This window comes from Epinephelus moara, chromosome 13 (assembly GCF_006386435.1).
Source record: "Epinephelus moara isolate mb chromosome 13, YSFRI_EMoa_1.0, whole genome shotgun sequence".
NCBI classification, from domain to species: Eukaryota; Metazoa; Chordata; class Actinopteri; order Perciformes; family Serranidae; genus Epinephelus; species Epinephelus moara.
The window spans coordinates 31,492,806-31,519,080 of NC_065518.1; the positions used below are offsets into that span (position 1 = coordinate 31,492,806).

General features: G+C 39.9%; 1 protein-coding gene across 2 annotated transcripts in view; it reads right to left on the reverse strand.

Moving 5' to 3' along the window:
* Positions 1 to 26,275, reverse strand: part of ca10a (carbonic anhydrase Xa) — a 359,571-nt gene that overhangs the window by 294,025 nt on the left and 39,271 nt on the right. For both annotated transcript variants that reach the window (XM_050059175.1, XM_050059174.1), the window contains exon 3: positions 16,329 to 16,403. In XM_050059175.1, coding sequence (XP_049915132.1) covers positions 16,329 to 16,403 — 75 coding nt within the window. The remainder of the gene's footprint in view (positions 1 to 16,328; positions 16,404 to 26,275) is intronic.

Here is a 26,275-nt window from a genome sequence, read left to right on the forward strand (position 1 = left end):
CTCTTCTTACCTGTTTCCTTTCCTTCTCTCCTCTTCTCTTTTTTAAGATTTCTTTCCTTCTCTCCTCTTTTCACCTGTTTCAGTTCCTTCTCTCCCCTCCTCTTTATACCTGTTTCCTTTCCTTCTTTCTGCTCCTCTTTTAAACTGTTTCCTTTCCTTCTCTCCTCTTCTTTTTTCACCAGTTTCCTTTCCTCCTCTCCTTTCCTCTATTTGTTTGTTTCCTTTCCTCCTCTCCTCTCTTCTCCTCTTTTTATTGGTTTTCTGTCCTTATCTCCTCCTCTTCACAAGTTTCCTTTTTGCCTCTCCTGTCCTCTTTCTGATTAGTTTCCTTTACTCCTCTTTACACCAATTTCCTTTCCTCTCCTTTTCTCCTCTCTTCTTTACATGTTTCCTTGCCTTTTCATCTCTCTTCTGACCAGTTTCCTGTCCCTTTCTTTTCTCTTTTTTCACCCATTTCCTTTCCTTCTCTTCTCTCTTGTATTTATTGGTTTCCTTCCCTTCTCTCTTCTCGTCTTTTTGTTGTTTCCTTTCCTTATCTCCTGCCTCTTTTCATTGCTTTACTTTCCTTCTCTCCTCTTCTCATTTCACCCATTTCCTACCCTTCTCTCCTCCCCTCTACTCATTGGTTTTCTTTCCGCCTCTTCTTCCCTTTTTTCATTGGTTTCATTTACTTATCGCCTCCTCTTTTTATTGGTTTTCTTTCCTTCTCTCCTCCTCTTTTTTCACCCATTTCTTTTCCTTCAGTCTATTAATTGGTTTACCTTCCTTCTCTCATTTCCTCTTTTGACATGTTTCCTCTCCTTCTCCCCTGTTTTCTTTCTGTCTCTATTCTCCTCATTTCAGTGGGTTTCCCTTTCCTTCGTTCCTTTCCTTTCCTTTCCTTTCCTTTCCTTTCCTCGTTTCATTGGTTTTCCTTCCTCCTCTCCTCCTCTCTTTCCCTGCTGTCAGTCAGTGGAGGGTAAATACTGGGCCATCCTGTCTGAACCCCATCCATCACACTGCCACTTAATACCCACAGCTGTCACTGTGTGTACACAAGTGTGTATCTTTGCGCAGGTTTATATGTGTTTGTGTTGATCTTGTTCAGCCAGCTGGAGTGTGTTTGTATAGGATTTTCCAAATATCATATTAGAAATTGACAGAAGGTTACCAAAAATGTAAATACTGCCTTAACAGTATCCCCATGTTCTCCCTGCTAAAAAATGTTGGAATTTCCACTGTGTGTGTGTGTGTGTGTGTGTGTGTGTGTGTGTGTGTGTGTGTGTGTATCTCTCTCTCTCTCTCTCTCTGTATATGTATGTGTGTGTGTGTGTGTGTGTGTGTGTGTGTGTGTGTGTGTGATCAGATGAGAGAGTGTGTGTATGTATCCAGGCCTGCTGAGTAGCTCTAGAGTTCCTCCAGTGCTCTCAGACAGTGAGCGGTAACACCACACAGGGTTTTTTGGCACACACTTCCTTTGAATGTGAACAAACTGAATGTAAACTCCATCCTGGACACATTCAGTGAGACAGAAAGCAACAACAGGAGGAGACGTCGGGGCACAGGTTTAAGAAGAGAGGGCTTTTGTTTGAGACAAGAGAAGTGTCCATCGTGCACTACAGGAACATGCAGGAGGTGGACACTTACAACAGCAGTCTGATATATAGCATAAATATAAAAATACCACTGACTGTGTTTCTGAAGCCGGAAATATATGAATCTTCCCTTTCCTTTCCTTTCCTTTCCTTTCCTTTCCTGTCCTGTCCTCTTCCTCCCCCCTTGTCTTTAAGCCTGCTTGCTTTCCTTCCCTCCTGTCTGCTCCTCTCCTCTTTTCAGCAGTCTGATATTGATGCAGTATAAGTGCAAATACGATTTCCACTAGGGATGGTAGTAGGGTTTTTGAGGCTACAGTGGAGGCTTTTTTTTTTTGTTACTAAAGTTGATGATGTAATTTGGTGACACAGGAAAACTTGAGAAAAAAAATATATTTGCCCTGTTTTTCTGGATTAACAAGAAAATAATCTGTTTATTTTTTTCTGAATTAATTCAGAAAAAGGGCAGTTTGTTTTTCCATGAAAACTCTTAATTTAACATTCAATGAAAAACAAATGCAGAATTAGCAACAGAATAACAATACAAAAAAAATCCATAAGCATAAAGTCACTCCAGTAGCAGAGCTGAACTGCTGTAATTAGCAACTATATATTTCCAACAGGTTACAGCTAGGGCTGGGTTATATGGCTTAAAAATAACATTGCAATATTTTTGGGTTATATTGTATTTTGAAATCTCTAAACTATTGTATACTACTAAAATACCAAATTATTCCATGAACTACAATTACAATAAAATAAAACTGATTTATTCATTCAATTATAATTTAGTTATGGCAATAAGTAGAAAAAAATTAGAAGTAGTATCCCTGAGCAAGATACTGAACCCCCAAATTGCTCCTGATGATGCTGCCATCAATGTTTGAGTGTGTTAAAAACTGAGTAGCAGGTGGCACCTTGGTCCATTTACCATTACCAATGTCCTGGAAATATTGACACTGATTTTTCTTCCTCATTATCAAGGACAAAAATGTGCCTATAGTTGTGAGTTGTAGTACAGAATTTGTACTGCTAAGGATACAAAGAAAAAAACTCAGGTGAACTTTTATTTCATTTGGCCTCATTTGGCCTGGCCTAAGAAGTTATTGTCAGATGTCTGAGAAACAATAATGTCATTTTACTCTGCCAAAAGGGCATTAAAAACTAACTAATGCTTGATTTGAAGTCTTGCCAAGCCGACAATAAATAGGCTATCTGTTTTGAGTTGGAACGTTAGCATGGCAGCTGACTAGTGCTAACGTCCCTATGCTTCTCCGCCAGGCTCAGTGAGCCGGAGCCGAGAAGCGTGGGGACGTTAGCACTAGTCGTCTGCCATGTCGTCTGCCATGCTAATGTTCCGGGAGCCTGCTTCTCGGCTTTGGCTCATGGAGCTCGCTGGAGCCGAGAAGCGTGGGGACGTTAGCGTTAGCACTAGTCGGCTGCCATGCTAACGTTCCAGGAGCCTGCTTAAGCGTGGGGACGTTAGCGTTAGCACTAGTCGGCTGCCATGCTAACGTTCCAACTTCTCCGGCTCACGGAGAAGAGAGGAATGTTAGCGTTAGCTCCCAGAGTTAGCACTAGAGCTACTATGGCTACTGGAGTAACTTACAGCTATGGAGCACTTCTACCAGCTCTTCTAGTCACTGAGCCTCGCCTCCATCTCAGCAAATATATTACATTTATTACAGGTACCATCATCATTGAAGTGGGCAGGGAAATAGCTAAACACAGCCTGCCAGGCTGCCCGCCGGGCTACATTTTACAATGCTAATTGTAAATGTTAGCTGGGCTGCCGGGCTACTCACCTAACACAACCGTAATGCCTGACCCATTGCTGGGACCGAGCTGCTAATAACTCAAGCTCCGGACATTAACCCATGCTACGATTGTAACATTAAATTTAATTGAATCGACATAGCGACATGTGCTTAACATTACTGTAACACTAATTAAAACAGACATTTGACTTTATGTTGTACCTGTCCAGGAGAAGAAGAGCTAGCTCCAAGTCAGATTCTAGCCCCTTTAGCTCTCGCAGTGCTCTCCACCTTGGAAATGCAAGGCCAATGTTAATCCGAGTTCTGTCCCTTTCTTTATCCGACAACTTCTTTGCCAACAACCGTTGTTTCTTTAGAGGTAATGTCAGATCCTGGTCGTCTTCAGGTGGACGTTCTGCTCTCTGCCATTTCATTTCGAAAATACGCCGCTGCCATTGCTCACTGGCTGTAGCCTTTTATAGGGACGGAGGGCGCCAAGGGCTCCGAGAGGAGGGGGGGGTAGGAATTCACATGAACGTACATGAACGCGCAGCAAGGTGCTGAAGATCAACACAGAGAAAGGTTGTGTGAGGTCATGCTATACCCCAGATGAAATTACACCTCTAGTTCTTCACATAGCAATTTTTTAATTCCTTCAATCTAGAAATGATGAATTTCGCTTATTGCTCCTTTAAAGTGACGCAAAAGTTATTTTCCCCTGCAAGTCATTACTTTCATATGCAATAACTGGTAAATTAATTCAGTTACTTTGGAAAGAAGTAACTGACTATTTACTAATTTTCAATAACTTGCACAAGTCTGGCAGTGACTGGCTTTAGTATAAACGCTTTGTCCTGAGCTCCATTTGGCTCCCTTGATATGCTCGCCAAGCAGTGTACCAAATTAGTGAGGAATATGGCTTATGAATAATATCACAATATTTATGGGTTTATTACGATACACTATATAAATCTTGATATTCTAAAATCTCTTCTAAACTACCGTAGACTACTAAAATGCTAAACTACTAAAACTATAGTTACAATAAAGGTAAATAAAGTAGCAACTGTTAAATGATAAAGTTAAATGAAATACTGTTAATTAATAACATACTATATAAACAAGTTAAATAACTTACTGTTGTAATTAAGTTCAATAAAGCACTGTTGAAATAATGAAATGAAACGATGAAATATAATGAAATATATCAAAACAGAATTACTAGGGGCGTCGGTAGCGTAGTGGATAGTGCCGGCGCCCCATGTACAGAGGCGATGCTTCGCTGCAGCGGTCGCTGGTTCGATTCCGGCTTGCAACCCTTTGCTGCATGTCATCCCCCCACTCTCTCTCTCTCTCTCCCCATTTCACACTGTCCTGTCAATTAAAGGCAAAAAAAGGCCCAAAAAATAATCTTACAAAAAAACAGAATTACTGGTACTTTTATTCTGAAGCACCTGGCTAATCTTGGGCTGGAAGTGTTGATATTTATGCTGTGAGTCTAAAGCTTACGATGAACAGTAAGATGTTAACAGTAAGCACAAAGCTTAACTGTTAACTGCAACACTGTTAAACGTGAGGATTCATTCACTGTGAGCTGGAATTAAACTAACAGCTCTCCCGTTCATATAATAATAATCTTTGCAATTCAGACTGGTGCTCCATGGTCGCAAAATGTGAGTCGTAGGCTGGAGCCATGCATATAGAAAAACGCATGCCTCACCTGCTCACAGTAGAAATGTGTCTCACTTCAGGGGCTGCAGCCTCTGAAGGCTGCATTTGAAGACCAATTGCGTCACACCTGCATGACCAAGGCTGTCCTATTTCGAAGGCTCCTTCAAATACGGCCGAGAAATGCAGCCTTCTTTCGAAGAATCTGAGGGATGCAACGGATGAATCCTTCGTGGCCCAGCCTATCCCAAGAAGCACTGTGCACCGGTGACGATTACATATAAAGTTAACTAACTGATGTGAACTAAGTCACAGTTAACTGTTGTAACATTACTATAAGATAGAGGCACACATCTTAAACAATCTTAATATTATATAATTTAATAAGTTTACCTGAAAATGGTCCATCAGCCTAAAATATATCAAACAATGAAGTTTCCAATGGTGAATCATCTCCAGAAGTATTAAATTAAAAAATATATAAATAATTACAATCTCTGGGTCTATTATTTAGGGCTAACTAACTTACAAGCTTACTCTTTTGTCAAGCACAGCTGGTTGCTAGGTAACAGGAACGCCAACGGGTCGGGGCGAGAACAACTGGTGATGCAACAAGGAAATCCTCTGCAGACCAGACTGTCCCATGTCAGAGACCATTCGGTTCCGCTGATGCGATCTTCAAAGGACGTGGCTGACATAGAGCGCAAAGGCTGCATCCTTCAAAGGCTACTTTCTTGTTTTGTTGTACTGCCGGGGCTGGGCCCACCTTGGGCCTGAACCTGTCTACAGCAGCAGCCTTTGCAAACTACTGATCCTCCATCACTGCATGTCTACATTTTCCTTTGGAGCACAGCACCACAACTTTTCAGGTTATTTGTGGGTTGTACAAAAGGAGGTAAATTTCAGTCTGGAGTTCGGAGAGGCTGTGAGTGATTTAGTGGCTGTAGAAAATGTCTGCACACACACAGAGCGCAATCCTGCCTCATAAAAAAAGCTCTTTTTTCTTCCTTCTCACATTTTTATAATGCGCCAAGCCAAACTGATCCAAAGTGTTATCCGTTCCTTTTGTGGACACCTCAACACTAAACTACAAAGAGCAAAAAGACTGGAATGGTACCGCTGTGTGCCAAAGTGGAAAAATAGTGCAGCAGCACATCAGTGCAGCAGGTAATATTTCACCATGATAGGTAGGAGAAATTCCTCCTGCAACTGTCATCTCCACTGGGGCCAAATCTGTTTAGTTAGATGCTCGAGGCCCATCAAACAACCTCTGTTGTGCAGTGCTGGCTGTCAGAGACTGTCTCCTGCACTCTGTGGGCACTGATCCCACCACTGGGAGGCCTCTTCTCATCAGACCTGCCCCCACGCCACAGTGGCTTCTGCAATTTTCACAGTCTTATTTCCACCTCCAGTGCAGGGGCTGGCTTGGGTACACTCAAAACAAGCTGGCACTGTGCTATTGGATATCCATTTTCTTCCCATAAACCTGCTGGTGGCAAATGGTGCATGGCCCCGCCAGTGGTGTCTGTGCCTTTAATTGGTTTTCGATCAGCGATTGTCACTTGAAGAAGAGCTCGCTACCTGCCAGACATATACAAAGTACCTGCCAATTAGCTTCCTCCATTGATTCAGAGAGGGGCTTAGCTGGAGTATTCAGTGAAAAGAAAAAAAAAAAAAAAACATTTAAGGGGATTTTTCACAACACTGCTTTTTGGACTTTACAACTGGCGGCTAAAATTCTATAATTGGTGCTTGGCTCTTGTCTCAGTGGGATGTAAAAAAAAAAAAAAAGAAAGAAAGAAAGAAAGAAAAAAAAAAGGTTAATCAGCTCAAAAGCCTGCTAGAAAAACCTGCAGTGGCTTGTGTGATTGCTGCAAACAAAAGTGGCTATCAAACAAGAGCGTGAGGAGGGGAAAACACAAGATTAAATTAAATTCTAGTGATGAGAAGCTGTGACAAAATGCTCTGACTGGGATTGAGGGCCTCAGAAAATGGAGCATCAGATGCGGAGATGTACGATAAGGTCTGACGATTAGATCTGATGCTCTCACATTCAAGATCAAGAGCTGTCCTCCATGCTTTATTAAAGGCAAAAGCACAACAATAAACCAAGCTAGAGAACTGACTCAACACTTGTGCCAACAGGTTTTATCCCATTTAAATCAGAGAAGTGGCTGAAATGAATGTCCTTTTTTAAATGTCATTATTTTAGCTAAATTTCAGTAATATAAGGCACTATAGCTCTCAAGTCAAACAAGTGTTTGGGGCGTCCTGGTGGCTCAGTGTCTCTCTCCATGTTTCCTGTCTGTCTGTACAGTCTACTGCTTATGAAGGCAAAAACAAACAAATCTAGTCTTTCGCCCATCTTGAGAAAAGACCATTTTTTATATGACTTGTCTGACAGGTCTGAATCCAACATGTCCTCACTCCCAACTTGTCAAATACCAATGCTTCTAGCGTCAGTTTTAAAAGCTCAGGGGAGGTATGTCAGTTTCTGCTAATCACATGCATACTGTCTTTCGAAAATAATCTCAAAATAAACTTCATTGCATAACTTGGCTTAAAATAAAAAACAACAGCATTTGGTGGCACTATCCTGGCAGGAAACACATGGATGTCTTGTTAAAAAACAACCACTGTTAGTGGCACTATGCTGGCAGGAAACACAGCAACGTCTCAGTACAAAACAAAAGCTTTTTGTGGCACTATCCCACGAAGTGGAAACACAGAAATGTGTCACTACAAAACACCCATGTTTAATGGCTAAAAAGCCGCTGGGAGTGCTGTGATAACTGGCTAAAAAACAACTGATTTTACTGTATATTGGTCTGGAACAGTGGTCTGCAGTGGTCTGTAGCTCATCCACCCTACCCTCTACCTCTTGACGACAACGTCAGCTCATACAGTATATCACTTTAGAAACTGTACAAATGGAATATATCCATGGTTTGTAGAAATGTAGAATCCCAACATTTTCTACCATCAACTGAACAAAACAAAAGCACTCAGTTGTTTTCAGAAGTAAGATCACAGTTTGGGTTAACTAAGTATGTTATTATACTATGCTGCATAGTAACTCTGCTTTGACCTTTGGTTTCACACAAGACATGAACAGCAGTCTTGTGGATGAAAGTCCTGTTTGTTTGACCCATCCACCACCAATCCCTTCAACCCTGCACAGACTTTCTCACTTTTCATAGTACATTAGTTGCTTGAAGCATCGGATGATGGTGCGTTCGGAAGGGCAACTGAATAAGCATCAGTTTTTGACAAGTTGGAAGAAAGCCCTGCTGAATCACTCGTTGTTTGTACCTTGGAGAAAATTCATGAATGGAAAAAGTGCATTGTGTATAAGGCCTGTTGTTTCTGGGAACAGAAGTAGCTACTGAATTTTGGATTCTATTTATTTCTTTTTCAACTGAATTGAGGTGGAGGCAGAAATCACAGAGGCAGATACAGTACCTCATGGGAGCATTAAACCAAAACCCCAATCTGCATGCTGAGACACAAGTCAAGGTAAACGACAACATTGGGTTATTTGTCACTTGGGTGAAGCGGCCCTTTAAATGAACAGCATGTATTTGTAAATTATCATGAAAATGGTTCTCAATTCTAATTACTTAGAATCATGTAAGAGCTATAATTTGCTTGAAATGAGCCTAATTATTGGATGTGTAACAATGACTAACAGAATTATAAGCGTCACTCATCCTGATTATTTCCACACATACAGTATGAGTTGGCAGTTAAATATTTCAATCCGAAATGAACAACAACAAAGTCTTCTAATGTGGAACCCTCAGACAAATCTCATCAAATGGAGGGCTGTGGCTATAATGAGTGTGTGTGTGTGTGTGTGTGTGTGTGTGTGTGTGTGTGTGTGTGTGTGTTTGAAAGCCAGAACAATTTCACTGTTACACCATTAGCTCCATAAAAGCATCCTTGTGTCAGTCTCTCTGAGCACTCTCATCGCTCTCTGCCCTGTCAGTAGCTCTTCCCTTTCTGCTGCCGTCCGGCTCTCCCTCTCTCCATCCTCCCCCTCATCTCTCTCACAAGCACAAGGTGGTACCTAACATGGGGAAAACCCCACTGCTTCAAACTCTGCAGTGATGCACCATTACATCTACCCAAGCGGGAGACCAGCAGCAGGATTATATGACCACACAGAGGGACAAATGTACCCAAACCCTAAGTTCTGTTGGCACACAGGGGCAATCAGATGGGAAAAGGAAGCTGGCAGTGAGGCAGAGAGAGCTCAGATGTATGGATATACCACTGATAACAGCAGGTCATGTCATGTTAAAGGTTAAACAAGTTGGGATAAACAATCTCAATTCAATGTCTACTTACATGTTCCTGCACTTTTGATCCTATCACACATTTCTATTAGCAGATGGACTAGTAAGATCATTTCAGTGTAAAGAGAAATAACAGTTTAGGGCTGGGCAAAATATATAGATATCATATCGATATCATGATGTTAGACTAGATATCGTCTTAGATTTTGGATACTGTAACACTTTAAGGATTGTCTTTTCCTGCTTTTAAAGTCTGCATTACAATAAAGTGAACTCACCAGACTGTTCTAGCTGTTCTATTATTTGCTGTTATCCACTTTATCATAATATCCACATTATTAATGATTTATCAAAATTCTTGCATATTAATATCGTGATAATTGATCTTCTCTATTTCGCCCAGCTCTATGACAGTTATTTTTAAACTCTATTTTTGATACTATTTATCATCATTGTTTTGGTCAGCAGTGGCCATTTCATGTATGTACATTCTGTAATTAGCTCTCTATAAAGCATCTTTTTAAATTGGTGGCAGAGTCTGTCATTCCCATGCTGGAAATCAGTAATCCAGCGTTACTGTTTGTAATGTTACCCGATTGATATCAACCTCACAGGTTAATGTTCACCCTCCTACAGTCGTATTAAAGCTGGATTAGGTTACTCCTAATGCTAACACAACATTTCCTGCTGCTGCTTTTTCACATTAAAAGCACTCAACTGGTGGGGTGGCTTTTACTGCGAAGAAGTCATATAAAACGCAATGTGTGTCTTCAAGGTTATTGCTGACAACCACCATTGATCAAAAATGTGCCTACAAAACAAGACATCTGTCATTTGAGTCCATTTTGACTACAGTTGGACTCCAGGCATTAGTATTTATACGAAGCTGGCTACGGCTCTGGAGGGAAAGAGACTTTAAATTCAGATTTATATCTAATATAAACTTTTAGGCAAATCAAAGGATGCAGAGTAAAAGAAGACAAGACAGACTTTGTCGTCATCCATCTGTATACAGTGCAGTAAAGTCAAGGAACGAAAACATGTTTCTCCTGGTTCAAACAAAAGAATGAGTAATGCAACATTCCGTAGGAGTGAAACAAACATTCAGACTACATATAAGGTACAAACAAAGACACAAAACAAGGTAAGATCATGGAGTTCAACATGCAGGAAAAAAAAATATACAAGACTGTGTCATAAAAAGAGAATATAGATAAAAATAAGAGTATAAGAAAAGTATGAATATAAAAGAGTATATGAAGCAGCATTAACCAAGAGCCCTGCTTCCCCAGCATTTACAGCATCAACAGCCCTCCCTGCCTGCTAAACTCTTATATAAATACAATCAGACCCATTTCTTCCATTCTACATTTTGCCCTCCAGTAGTGAAACACTCAAAAATGTGACAATATCATTTCTTTAAGAAAAGCACATGCACACAGCCTGAGGCGCTCACAGGCCTTCTCTTTCTAACCAGTTGTTCTCTCACCCCTGCCTATCTCCATCGTATGAGGCTGCTGCAACATATCCAGACAACAAGAAATACAAAGAGGCGATTAAGACAGGTTTTAGTTCTATACAAATGATAGTGTCAAAATATCTCTTTTTTTTCCCTGTATTTCTGTATTATATGTATTTCTGTATTATATTTATTCTGAAATAAATTTATAAAGGCCAGCTTATGCCACATGGCTGATGTCATTAAACAGACCAACTTGTATTAATTATTGATAATCTGGAATCAAACTAATCATTCTGTAGATCAGGAGGTAGATTGTCTTCTGAACCCCAAGTTGCTCCACACAGGCAGGCCAGCGCCTGGAGTGGCAGCTCCGCCACCATTGGTGTATGAGTGTGTGTGTGTGTGTAAATGGGTGAATGAGAGGCAAATTATAAAGGGCTTTGTCTGGCAATGTAGAGAGGCAACATATAATTGGAGTCCATTTGATATTCATCTAAATAATTCACATGCTTTAAAAACAGGGCTGGGTAATGTGGAGAAAATCAAACATTTTATTTTTTGACCAAGTACCTCGATATTGATATTGCGACAATAAAAAAAAATGTAGGGTTCACTATTGGGGCTTTCACAAGATATTTACACAATAAAATTTTTGATAAATAATTAGCAATGTAGATAAATTGACCCTGTTATTGATCCTGGTTAGCCTGGTTCCAGACCATAGACCCCGCCCACTCAACTGAGTAGGCTTGCATCTCTGGTCTGGCATACTTCAGTGAATTTGCGATTTATCTCGTCCAAACGATGGACGGACCAATGAACGCCAGGGGTCTAGCGATTAGCCAATCAGCGCCACACTGATGTCAAGCTGTACGCCGGTGGGTAACTGGTGAGGATAGCAACAATGGCGACCGCTACAGATCCTACAGACCACATTAACGATGCTATCGAGGTATTTCGCCACTACTCGCGTTAATGGAAGACCAGATTAAGGAAGCTGCTAAACTGGATTTAACGGCGATGCAGCTGGGCGTGCACGACGACGGAGACATTTTAAACGGGCAATGCTCGCTTGTTTCGGAACCCCCGAGGCATGGATACTAATGACGTCACATTCTGGGTGAGTCGTTGATCTCTACTGATTGGTTAGGGAAAAAATCAAATTCCCTCCCCCTTGTAAATCGCCTTCAATGGAAGCCATGTCAGACTGAAGGTTCTGGGAGCTTCAGTCTGACACTCAGGCTAGATCCTGGTACTAACGTGTTTCCGAGCACATCGACATCATGTTTATCATGTGTCTCCAGCTGACTACTTGACTACTGAAAGGTCAAAGGCTCCATGCATATTTATTATGTCCACATTCTTGCTAGCTGCTCAATAGTCAAAACTGCAGTTGTGTCGGTACAACTAGAGATTGACACTGTCAGCAGAATACAATATTTAGCCTTCCACAGGGCAAAGCCAAACAACACTTAATCAAACTCGTTGTAAAATGGGTGAGTTATAGAGCTTTAGCATGCTGTCCCCAAAACAACCACCACGTCCTACAGTGATGACTTAGTCCTTGTCAGTGATGCATCTGAACACATTAGCATTTACACTACAAAAGACGTGGTCAAACGTGTCCAGACCATCTCATCCGACCACAATGCAGCTTGGTGGTTGTTTACGCTTGAATTTGCCGCTGTTTACGTGTGACTGCATCACCCAAGATGCAAGTTAATACCAGGTGTAAACAGTCAGAATGACTAAGTGGACAAAGGCAAATAACAGAATGGTTACAACAGTTTGGTTATTTAAAAAAATGACATCGCTTTACTGTAATGCAGCCTTTAAAACCAGGAAAAAGACCACACTTATGTTATTACTATCCAAAATGTAAGATAATATCTCGTCTCATATCATATATATTGATAAGATATTGATAGATTGCCCTTGCCCTTATTAAAAAAAACAACACTTATTATTAGTATTGTCACAGTAAATAACTCTGGAGCATTACCATGGCATCTGATTGGTTGACTTAGATGCAGACTTTGCTTTTCAATTCTATTTTTGGTGCTTTGGCATAATAATAGGTTTTAATAGACTTTTACAACACAGCAGGCACTCAAGTTGTAAGTTGCACTGCAATGTTAATTAAAGTTCAGTTAAATTATAAAATCACACACCAGACACAAACTAATGAGTGCATAAATTAAATCACACGTATCCTGCGTGCTTCCATTAATCACAGCGAAATGAACAAACTAATATACAATTCTAACACCCAGTGCTGGAATAAATGGTTCAGCCAGACGTGTTTGTTCTATAGAAAGAAGCACAACAGTGAGTGAAACAGATGACATGACTAAGGAGGAAGAGGAGGTGAGGGGAAACTGGCGCAGTACAAAGAGTTATATCTGACCTTTACCAAATTTAAAGCTAATTGAGAGAGCTCAGAAAGGATAAGCAATATTCCAAAGGTCAGCCGCAGTGACACAGGCCTGAGAATATGATTACATTTGCTTTGCTAACCTTGGGGTGCAAATGTCTTAAGATGCCGTTTTTGACCTCCGCCGAGAGATGTTTCAGGGAAGAGAAATGGGCCATTAACAGGTGAGCACAAGTGGAGAGGGCTCGGAGCTCTGATAGCACTACTGTACCAGAGCTGAGTGGAGCCTCGCAGTCATGTTATTGCTTTTTCCCAGTGAGGGAGAGGTATAATTTCCATTTCAATTTCTACAATATTATGTTGGCTGCCAATCAAATACATACAACTTTCGTTAAGAAGCCCTATAACTGTCAGATGAAGAAATATTCAAATACTAGATCCGACAGCACTGATCGTTTCTACATAAAATATATAAAATAGCTAAAGTGCAGATGAGGAAAAGTTAGATGATAGTCATTGTAGTGGATTGCTGCTCTGAGGGAGTATATTATTACTCTGATATGAGTAAGTGTTGTAATAATTTTTCCAATGGCTTGCCCCAGTGTGCGTATCACATGTGACAGAAACTCCAGTGCATAAACTGTTCAATTTTCAATGAAATCTTTTATTGCCTCTCACTGTCCAAGTAGACTAAGCACAATAAGAATATGTTTCATCAATATTATTTCTCTTTGCGTCATTAAATTGGGCTTCATTTGCAGTGAAAAACCTTCCTTTTTCTTTATGTCCCCGCTATGAAATCCTGCCGGCTGCAGAACAAGGTAACTAGGGTTGGGAATACTCTGCACAGCCACAGGAGGATCATGAATAGTATTTAACTGCTCCAGCTGTTGTACGGCGGTTAGTAAAGCAAGTGCGCCGTGGAGAACTGCTACAAGAGATAGCGGAGATATAAACAGGAGCAGCAAACCGCCAAGCTGTTGGTGCCAGAGGGAAGGACAAACAGGCACTTATTTATGAATGCCTGGACATGCTGGGAAAGCCGTAATGTTTGCTTTTGGAAACAGATGCCTCTATTCGCTGTGTACACACCACAATACCACATAACCTCACTGTGCACTCACTGCATCAATGCTTTCATCCCCTAAGGCCCGGTCCCTAACTCAGCCTTCACCACAACATGTCAACTTTAATCTTCAGCCCTAATTTAACATTTTAAGATTCACTTAGAAAAGTTCATGTCAAACGAGAATTATCGCCTTGCAAGTATATGTCTCCACCAACCAGTCAGTTTGGGTTTTTACATCCACGTCTTTCTAGACTCATATGTAACCATGACAGTTGACAATAGTTCAAATATGGATGGTGCTGCAAAGAAGCTACGAATTCTAAACCAGGAAGCACAGAGGATCTATACAATCAGCACAGTTTCAAGGTGGACACCCAAGATGAGTGTCACCGACTCAGTATTTGACCCAATGGCTCCCCTTCTGGGATAAGACAAAATAAGACCTGAGATAAGACGTTGAATAATGGCCAGACGTCACTGTGAAGTTGACCTTTGATGTTTTGGATATAAAATATCATCACTTCATTGTTTTATCCTATTAGACATTTGTGTTATACTGTCATAATTATGAATTCTTGAGTTACGGCCAAAAATGTTTTGTGAGGTCACAGTGACCTTGACCTTTGACCACCAAATTCTAATTAGTTCATCCTTGAGTCCAAGTGGATGTTTGAGCCCAATTTAAGTAAACTCCCTCAAGTCGTTCCTGAGATGTCCTGTTCATGTAAATGGGACAAACCGATATTCTCACAACCTGAAAACATAATGCCTTCAGGCACGGCATTCAGCGGGGCAAAGATATAAAAATATTTTTAATTTTTTTTAATTAATCTATTTTGTTTTATTTTTTTCAGGTTTTGGAAATAGACTGTGTAAAATAAGGGATGTAGCTACCATGCCTTAACCCACTGGTATGTAGCATCCCGTTCTGAAGCGCCGAATTTGGCATTTCAGCCGTCGCCATCTTGGTTTTTGGAGTCAGAAATAATCAAATTTGAGAGGGTGGAGCTGTGGAGGAGTAAGGGGTGGATCTGATTCATAGACTGTGGTGACGCCTTGCAGACAACCTGTCACTCAAAGGGGCCTGTGCATAATTATGCGTAACTTTAAGCCTTAATAAAATGTAAATGGGTGATTTGTATAAAAATTTACATCCCCCTACAGTAGTCATGAATGTTGAAATTGGGCATAATGTTGACTTGTTTCTGGAGCCAGCCTCAAGTGGCCGTTAGAAGAACTGCAATTCCATATTGGCTTCACTTTTCAGCCCCAGAGGTTGCTGCTTTGTTTTGGAGCGCAGAGTTACATTACCCCAAGGATTCAGAGAAGCACAATTTAACTTCTCTCTTCTTTCCTTCAATGAAATTGGCAACCAAGCTGAAAATCAGTGCAGTGTGTCCCACTGTGGTTCATACGGCTACTAAGAAGAATTCATGGAAAGCAATACCTTGCTTTGTGTAAATCTGCAACTTGTACATTTGGGGTGAAAGCTGGGTTAAAGTTCCAATTTAATGGGGTTAATAACATCTTAAAATAATTAAGATATATGTATTATAAGTAACTATATTATTGGAATCCACCAAACTCAAGCCCTCTACCGCTCATTACCACTGGGTACTTACAAAAGAGAGTCCCTCCGCTTTAACCTTAAAGTAAAGTTAACCTTGATTCTGTCCTCTGTTTGAATTTTCCTAATTGTTCTATCCCTCCGCACACGTTTGGTCCTCATAAATATCGATGTTACCTCACATCGACACACTCATGCACGCAGCCACCTGCAGGCTTTATCAAAAGCACCTCAGCTCAGCAGAAAAACACAATCTCGGGGAAAATAATTGGCCTGACACGCAGATACACAACAAGATGGAAAAGGTGGAAGGAACAGTGAGCTGCCGTCAATCAATCAGTGAAAAAGCGTCATCTGTGTGGGAAGGGCAAAGAAGAGGTCTTGTCAGAATGAGAAAATAAAACCATTGCCGATGGCAAGGTGGCCCGATGTTATCTTAAATATGTAATAAGCTCCGACTTCAGGATCAAGCACACAGTGTGGTTAAAGTGTATGTGGGGAAATCAGTATTCTGTGGGAAACTACCACGCATCAAAGTGCTGCATACTGTTTTGAGGCTTACCTGGAACAAAGCTCCCCTGCACAACCTCCTTGTACGCCCACCATCCTTCGTGAATTTTCGGCGGATTTGGTTGTGCTGTAAGAAGAAGAAAAAGAGGGGCATCAATCAGTTAGATCTGAAATTCAGACAAGAAAGCGAAAAACACTGTCCTGCCACGTTCAGATGCTTTTCACTGTCCTCATCATTTCCAGATGCCCTGCTAACCTTCCCAGCAAGAGGCCTCAGCAAATAGAGTCTCCGGAGATGGCCTCGGAGCAAACAGGCCTCCAATTGGAACTCAACCTCTCGTTTCAGTCCAACTGCGCACACACACACACACATGTGCACACACACACGTGCACACACACACACACACACAACCTCCCCTGTGATGCAATGACTCTCTAGGCATTAGTATGGAAATGCATTCTGTCATGTTGTGTGAGCTGTGGGAGGAAGCCCCAGATTAGAGCAGGGTGGTACAGTATAATTGAGGTGACTAAGTAAAGGTCTCAGTTCAGAGAAAGACTTGTGACCGAGAATTACCCACCGAGCCTTTGGGATATTGCTTTTTACACCTTGACTTTTTTTCTTTCCCTGTTCATTCACCAAACGCACAGAGCGGGGCTTAATCGAGGGTCTCGAGGTTGCCCTGCTTGCTTGTCTTTAATGGAAGCTGAGGTGGCCGAACAACCCTCCTCCCTCTCCTATCCCCTCCAAACAGCCTTGCTGCAGTAACACTGGTGAGCAGGTTCAATTTCAAAGGGGTGGACCTGCTGGACATGGTCCAGAAAAGGCTATTTTCTCAGAGGGAGATCTCTCCTGCCACCAGTTTAAAAAAAGAGGGAGGAAGCAGTAGTTGGCCTCTTGAGAGAAAAAAATGGATCTTGTTTGTCGACTTGTTTCTCAAAATGATAAATTACCCTTTTGATGGTAAACTTACTTGAAGTAAACATCGCCTTTGATTGGAATGTACCTAAATCAGTGAATTGGCCAACAAAGTAGCAGCAGTGAGTCTGAATATGATTGACTATATGTTAAAATTGCTCTGTGTAACACTTATCATGGCACTGAAATTCATTGTGCTGCTTTGGTGTAATTACTATCATAAAAAACAACAACTTTGGACCAGAATCAGCTGATTTGAATGGAGTGGCTGTGACCAGTAAATCCAGGAGGAGGTAAAGACTTGGACATTGGTGAGCTCTGACCTTTGACACAAAACTGTGACAGTGATCTGTAATGTGTAACGTAAGCCTAAGCGGTCAGCTGTGGCCCGTCTCTGTGGTTAGTTGATCTTCGATAAGCTTCTTTCAATGTGTGTAATTTGTTGAGCATACCATGATATCTGTGACGTAGATAGCTTAGGGCTGGGAATTTTTTTTGTGTACATGCACTCGTCCGTAAAAAACAACAACAACAACAACACCAAAAAAAAAACTGTATAATGCACAACTGGTGGGTCGCGTTCCAAAAGTAGGTCACTTGCGTCACAAGTCACTCGGGAATGTGTCAACTTTGTAAAAAACAACATTATTATGACGTAAAGTGAAGTTCGAGCACAGAGCTTTTATTTTGAAGTGCTGTTTCTTGCTGTACAGTCACTGACTAATGGACAGCTGCTTAACAGAGACAGCAAATTAGCTCAACAACGTGGCCAAATGCAAGTATGATGCTGAATATATTGAACTGTGTGGACCTTAAAGTAATGACTAAAGAGAAAACTGGACCCTGTGGCTGCACCAATAGGGAACCACTGGTATAATAACTTCAAATTTGACAGGGTTATAGTCAGCATCTTTCTGAAGAGGACTACAATGAAAATATATGCAAACCTCTGTAGAAAAATCATGCCAGCAGTTAAAAAATGTGAGAAAATATCAGAATGGAAATTGAGCTAACCTTCTCTTTAATATTCTCAAAAACTGTACCGTTAAACAACTTCATATTTACATGGTCATAGTCAGGGTCATGCTGAAAAGGATCAAATTGACAATTTTAACTAACCTCTGAAGGAAAAAATTTTATGAGTTTAAACATGAGGATATTTTCAATGCTGCAGTGTATTTCGAGGTGATTTTTTTTTACCTTTTGACTGTCCAAAAATAAATAAATAAATAAACCTAAAGTATAATAACTTCAAATTTGACAGGGTCATTCTAAAGAGGACTCCACTGAAAATTTCAAAAAGCTTCTGTGGGGGATGTTATGCTGACAGTCAGGGTCATGCAAGATTAAACTGACTTCAGACAGACCTCTGAAGAAAAGGATTTTATGAGAGTTTAAACACGAGGACATTGTCTGTGTTGCAGTGTATTTTGAGCTGACTTTCCCTTTTAATTTTCGAAAAGAAAAGAAAGAACAGCAAACCTCTGATGAAAGAAATTTTATACATGAAGACATTTTCAGTCTCTTACAGTGTTATTTAAGCTAAATTTCCCTGTACAGTAATGTACAGTGAAACTACTTGGACTATATTCTATATAATGTAATAGGAACAGTATGAGCAGAAATCCGTTTGTGCTTCTCAACAACATAAAAAATCTTTTATAATTATATCTAATACATAACATTTGAGACATTTTTGCTAAAAATGTGTACCTGTGCTGTATTGGCACAAGTGACATATCAAATCCAACCGGTGGCTGGCTTGACCATTTTTTCACAAATCACGGCTTACTTGATTGTAGTGTTTTATAATAGAGCATTCTCAGTGTCCTCTATTCATATCGCAATGTTATCAGTTCTTTTTAAATTTGTCTTTGTGTGAGTAAATTGACGTTTTAAGTGAGAGCGTGTGAAAAGTGTCAATTGCATGAGTTTCTCAGTCAGTGCATGAGAATTGGCAGCCCTAAGTTACATGCACAGGTACATGTAGAGTTGAGAATTACATGCACAGCTTAAATTTTGTAGTATTTTCAGCGCTGTAGCTGCTGTTTCCATGACTCCAGTAGCTTCTATGGTGGAGCTTTTTCATGGTAATTTATTGCACACCATAGCAATAAATAGTTTAACTGCCTCTACGGTTACATTTACATAAAGCTAACCTTACTGCTACATAGTGAATACACTGTGATGATGGTGTACTACTTTGTTAACCGCAGAGCGTCTTCATCATTTTTCATATGATAAAAGATTAGCAGTATGAAAAATAATGAGCCGTCAGAGAGAACAATCGAATGCAGTGTAATTTGGGTGTTTGTGTTTGTCTGTGTATGTGTATGTGTGTGTAGGGTAGGTAGTGTGTGTAGGAGAGAGCCCTTGGGATGCTAGCTACTGTAAGTAATAATATAAAGGAGATTTTGAGGCCTGTGGACATGATCCTCTTACAAGCTCCTGACAACAATACAGATAGCGTTCTCTCTCTCTCTCGCTGTCTCTCTTACTCTCACACTGCACATGTGCACTGTAATAGAGCCCATAATAACACAGCTGCTGTCCCTGACAAAAAAAGAGAATAAAACACCCTTTTTGGATTGATATGCCCACTCCCGCCATTATTTCAGTCTAATTAGAGTAAATGTGAAACAATTTTATCACTATCAGTTTTAGACAAATTGCTGCTGAGATACTAAAATGATGAATTCTGTGAGGTAAATTGAACCTTTCATGATCCCTTTGGGAAAACTGAGCTGTTGCAGCAGCCGAATAGCAGCGCTAATTACACCAAAATATATTATGAGGAATATGAAATTGAAAAATGTGAAAATATATGAATTACCCATTTATGGAAGATGTGGCAAATAAGAAAGAAAATGAATGCAATTTACAGTATGACCAATGAAAAACGGAACAGGATGTCTTTTTAATGCAGCAGTCATTCTTTGTCAAGATTTAGGGCTAAATCTATGGAGTCTAGAGAGTGCCAGTAATGAATGTGACTTTTTAAATATGTACTAAATAATTAAAATAAATGAATAGTGTGATATTATTTTAAAAGGTATTAAGAATTGATTAATGATATGAGTATTTCAGTATACTGCAAATTATCATTTCAAATGTTAAAAAAAAATTGCAACTTCACTGTATTAATTTGACAAATTAATTTTCATGTTGAGTTGACAATGTCCTTATTCTGTCTTTAAATTATAAATAAAGAAATAAACATTTACATCGAATCACAAAATACATTTAAAAAGACTTATTTATGTCACTTATTTGTGTATCTGCTTTGTATGTTCCATCTCATAACACGGCTTTTATTTTTTAAAGAAGTATTTCACTGCTGGAAAGAATAAAACATGGCTGTCTATGCAGTAGACAGACACAGATACTTTTGAAATCGGTGCTAGAAAACAGAGAAAAAAGGGCTGTGGCATTCACTTTTGCTCAAGAGGTAGAAAACCAAAACTACCAGAATGCATTGCGCAGCCTCAATACAGACCATTAAACAAAACTGTTAGTGGGTAATGTAATGCAAGTTACCTGTCCGAAAAACAATATGGTGGCCGGCTGGTAACAAATGATCTTGTATAACAGACAGTAAGCTCAAACATGTTTCTGAAAATATTTTAGGTGAGAAATCAGCAACGCAGTAACCGAAATTTTGGTTTAAATTTGATCAGCACTGCCTAGTTTTACTGTTCAACCTTGGGATGCACCAATTGTGAAATTCTGGGCTGATACTGATGTTTAAGATAACAATTTGGCTAATAGCTGATACCGATACCAATGTTTTTTTGTTTGTTGGTTTTTTGTTGCTGGTTTTTATTCCCCCTTTTGCACCAGTGAAATAACTAAATAAATACATAAATAAATAAACTGTTTGAAAGTAATTAAGCCCTTCATTACACTACCTTTGAAAGAGCATAAACTCAACCATACACATTTATGAAGTAACTTTTAAAATAACCTTGTTTCACATGAAAAATAATTTTAAATTACTGCTTAAAAATCCTTTTCACTGTATTTATCATAATTCAATCTCTAATATTTTATATTGCTGTGAAAACATCAACAAATTTCTCCTTCAAACAGCTGCATTTATTCAAGTTTCTCGCCAAAAACTACATTTTACCAGATAACAGTGAACACCTCATGAGAACATTATCATTAACCTTCGCCCAATACTCATTTTTTTCTGAATAGAGCTTGAACGCATCATAATGTAACTCAATGCAATCTGTCAGCAGTTAGTTCCAGCCTGGCTCCTTCTCTCATTCCACTTCTTTACTCTTTGTATCTGTGGTGGGCATATGAAAATGAGAAAGTGCAATCTGTAGTTCAAGCAATAGCCCGAAAGCCTGTCAAAATCTACAGGGAGATCTGGGTGCTGGTAGGATAAAGGGAAGTTTACCATTGTTCATTTACACATACTACCCACACTGTTATGATACAAAGCTGGTTAAAAATCAGCAAAGCATCCATTCAAAGATGGGCAGGCAGTGTGCAATGAATTAGTACAACCCCCATGGCAGTAACAGGAGCACTGATTAGTTAGTTGTTATGTACTAATGTGGCATCTGAGGAAAAGAGTTGAGTCTATGAATCTGTCTCTTTAATGCATAGTTTGACCATTCAATTCATATATATATATATTTATATATGTAGTGGGTGTATATATTTCAATTCAATATCAATTCAATTAAACACGAAAGTCTGTATAATCATCAGTGGTAGCAACTGGTAGCCAATAGATGAGACATTATCACTTCCTGTGGCTCATCAGAAGAGAGCAAGAGAGAAAGCAGCACAAAGCAGCATAACAAGCACTGTCCCATTTCTTACAATGTCTGGCTGTGGCCCAAAACACACTTCCTGACATCAGCAGAAAGGAAATGCCTCCAATCTATAAAGGGAAATGCAGACGAGACGCTACAGGAGGTGGGATGCGAGGGGGGGGGGGGTTGATGGATCGCCATTTTCCATTTTATTGGGTCCCAGAGCAGTTTAGACAGTATAGGCACAGTACAACAAAGTTATGATGTTTAAACTATCAATTAAGTAGTGTGTGAGGTAGAAGATGAGAGGGTGCTGCATACTGATAGGGGATTAAAAGTACATTCAAATGCATCTCTGTACTTGTTAATATGACATTTCCCCTGGAAATGGAAGCCAATTAAAAACTGACTAAAATGTGTGATGTTGAAACAACAACTACACGCTCCTTAAAGGGTGCATTCTGTATTTTTCCACCTGGACTTTCATGTCTTTGTGTCTAAATGACTAATGGGAACAATAATTTCTGAAATTGATTCAGTACGGAGAAAGAGCACTGCAGATAGGGGCTGCATAACTGGCTGTAATGTAATCACTTGGTACATGTTCACACCGTCAATTGTGAACATGACAGGCCCAGATTGTCGTTCTAAGTATCTGACAACACAATGGAAAGGATTCCTACAGAGGTAGACCTCTTTGGTAAACAGTAAGATCCTTTTTGTTTAAGCAGAAAAAGCCCTAAAATCGCTATCGCCAAACCCACCAGTAATTTTAGCTTGTATAAATGCAGAATATTTTCACATCTAACTGGATGAATTAAGGGTTTATTTCAACCAAACCAGAGTTGGTCATTGTGGTTATAGTGGAAAGATGAACCATGACAGCTTTTGTGAGTTCTATTTTGTTTGACTTTGAATGAAGTGTGTTTTATGATGATAAAATTACCGTTTATGTTAATGTAGTTTCGTGGGTTTGGCGATAACGATTTCAGGGCTTTTTCTGGTGTAACAAAAAGGATCTTACTCTTAACCAAAAAGGTCTGTCTCTGTAGGGATCCATTCTGTAATGTTGTCAGACACTGACCACAACAATCTGACCCTGTCAGTGGCAAAAATAGACACTTTTTAGTTAATGTAAATTAACAGTGCTAATATGCTCCAGGTGATTTCACTGCAGTCTGCTTCGCTGTAGCTCTGTTGCTCAATACTGGACCAGTTTCAAAAAAATTTGTTCCCATTAGTCACTTAGAACATGAGAAAATAGGATCCAGGCTGAAAAATACTGAATTTATCCTTTAAGGACAAGTCACAGTTGGCTACATGGAGGGTGCAGGCCAGAGGCCAGAAGCAGGTCAATTTTGGATACTTTAAAAGTGCATTAAATAGTCTTCAGCTGACTATGAACAACAAGAAGGCCAAGTCACTGCTGGTGCGGGAAGACATTTCTCAAAGGAAAGCTCAGAGAAGCTTCTCACAGTTTGACACAAGATGTGTGCATTAAGCAGCATGCAGTCATGTTCCTCCTTCCTGAACAGACTTCAGTGCTGTTGGGATGTAATGAGTCATTCCCTTGATTGACAAACTTTTATCTTTCTCCATCCTTCATCCCCAGCATTTTTACTTTGTTTTTAGCCTATAAATTTTGTATAAACTGCTTAAAATTTTTTAGGATGCTAATCCCCATTGATGTCATTCATCATCACGCATGTAACTGACTCCAACAGTAATAGTGCTTTTTCTCAGTCACATAACAAACAAGTAAATAGTGAAGTTGTGTAGTGAAGAGTGGATAGATCAGGATACTTAATTGTAGAAAAGAAAAGCTATTTTTATGATTTAATATGGCTCGTTTTAGAGTCTTGAGTGATGCTGGTTTGTCACCTTGACTACGTTTACATGCAGACAAGACAGCAGGCTACTGTAAGACATCAGGTTAGGGAAGGACTTAAGTAACCTAGCAACTGTAATATTAAGATAAATTAGTCTCAATACTGAAGACAAATGTGTTCTATGATCCACAAACAGAACAGATTTACTGTATATACATTTCCAATATCAAGTTGATTAATATGAATAGCATTTGCTATTGTAAAGCTCTCAGGACCTATAAATGTTAAATTAGAAAGCTGGACGCCTAAATTCCCATCTGCACTTAAACACAACATGCATATAGCAGCCTCTATTCTTTATTTCAGTGTCAGTTTTAGTCAGAGAGGGTTTAATTGGTTGGACTGATGGTATCCCACTGCTGTGATGCCACACTAAAGACTTTCTCTGTGTGAAGTCTTTGTCATGCACATGTTCTCTTGAAAGCTTTGTTATAAACCTAGCTAAGCATTAACCTGATGAGCCAGATGGTTTGTTACACAGAACCATATGAGAAGCTGTCAAAACTGTTTGGAAAAGGGCAGGTACTTTCAGAGAATATTTGGCAGGTGACTGGATGAAAACATCTTTTCTGTCCAGAAAAAAAAGGCTTCAGTGCTGTTCTTTGCTCTTCTTTTAATGGAAAAATACTCTCAAGTGGTGACACAACTGATGCTATTGTAGCATCTATACTAATCTCTTTAGACTAGGTAAGGATGATGGTAACAGCTAATTTACCTTACATTTAAAATTAAGAAAACAATGACACACAATCAAAATTGGCATATTCAGGTTAAACATTGTCAAAAAAAAAAAAAAAAACTGCATAAAAGACTCATTGGAAATAGTAATAACATTTTCCAAATTACTGCATTACAGTATGAACATTGCACAATTTACAACTAACTAAATCAATAAAGGTTAAATATTATTTATTTACAGTGTAGGCAATTTAACGTCCCAACTCATCTCCATTCATACACACACACACACACACACACATACACACACACACACACACACACACACAGTTAGGCAGTAACTCTCTACTGCATGTAAACTGATACACACACACATCCAGGCTTCTCAGGATGTCCCGTGGACCAAACTAGTGACAAGCCTTAAAGCGCCTCTCTTGTTCAGCCTAGTGAGAAGACATCCAGCTGGCACACAGCCTGCCACCTGGGAGTGAGACCCTTTATCGTCTAACCAACTCCAATGTAAACCTCATTATAGGACGCTCACAGCATACGTATTATAAATAGTGCAAAAGCCTATATAAGGCAGGTAGACGGTCAGGCAGAAGAGCTTAACAAGCACAGGACTTTGACCCAGGAGACCAGTGTTTGTGCCCCAGTTGAAACTCAACGTCAACGTTGAGATATTATGTCAATTACATTGCTTCCTAACCCTAACCAAGTAGTTTTGTTGCCTAAACCCTGCCAACCCTTCTTAAGGCTCATTCATATTTTCTTTACGTACGAAAGGAGATATGCTCATTTCAAACACTGTAAATGTCACTGCCATCAAACTTGCATACGTTCTTTATGATGGCAGAGACACAGCCCATAGATGGCACTAGAGGGCAGAATCAAAAGTTTCACACAACGACATACGGGGTGATGGTGGAGGAGCTCTTAATATTGTACCTTTAAATGGAGGCAGTGTTGTAAACAGCAGTGGCATAGGAGGCCATTATTTACATCACTACATATGGACAGAGAATTCTTTTCACTACATTACTGATGCGCTCTACTCTGCCATTATTTAAATTTCTCTGGCGTCTCCTACAGTCGTATCTCACTTGAAATAAGTTACACCACCCCCAGGATCTCCAGTGGTTCTGCTCCATTTAGTCTGTATCTGTAAGCTCTCAGAAAATGTGCACACATATGGACAAAATGAACACAGAGTACAGACAGGCTCCATCCATCTACGTATCTAACATTGAGCATAAATAAGCCCTTAGTCTCATGTGATTTACAGCTGACCACTTCTGTGTCAAGATACATTGCAAAAGGCTGCTACTATGGTGACGCTGGGGGCGTCTGCCCAAGCATCAAAATATGACATGTAGGGATGAGATTATATTGAGGAGTGGGTGTGTGTGAAGGCTTGGAAAACTTGTACCAGTTGTGTGAATGCACATGCCAAGAGAGGAAGATAAACAGCGCTGCTGGTCTCACATGCTGATCCAAACTCACCCCGCCTTCCTCTGGGTATCTTGATAATAAGTTTTACTGACTAGTATTTCTGCTGCTAACTTGGGAGGGTAGCAATGTTTAATCAACTAGTCAACTAACTGGCACATCCCTACTTTAGACGCAGCCATTGTTGTTTTGAACTAACAGTTGCCTCTCCGTGTCATCACACACACCTACACCATGCCCATAGCTGCCAATAGCTCCTCACAGGAGTGGTTAGAACATAAACGCATCAGGG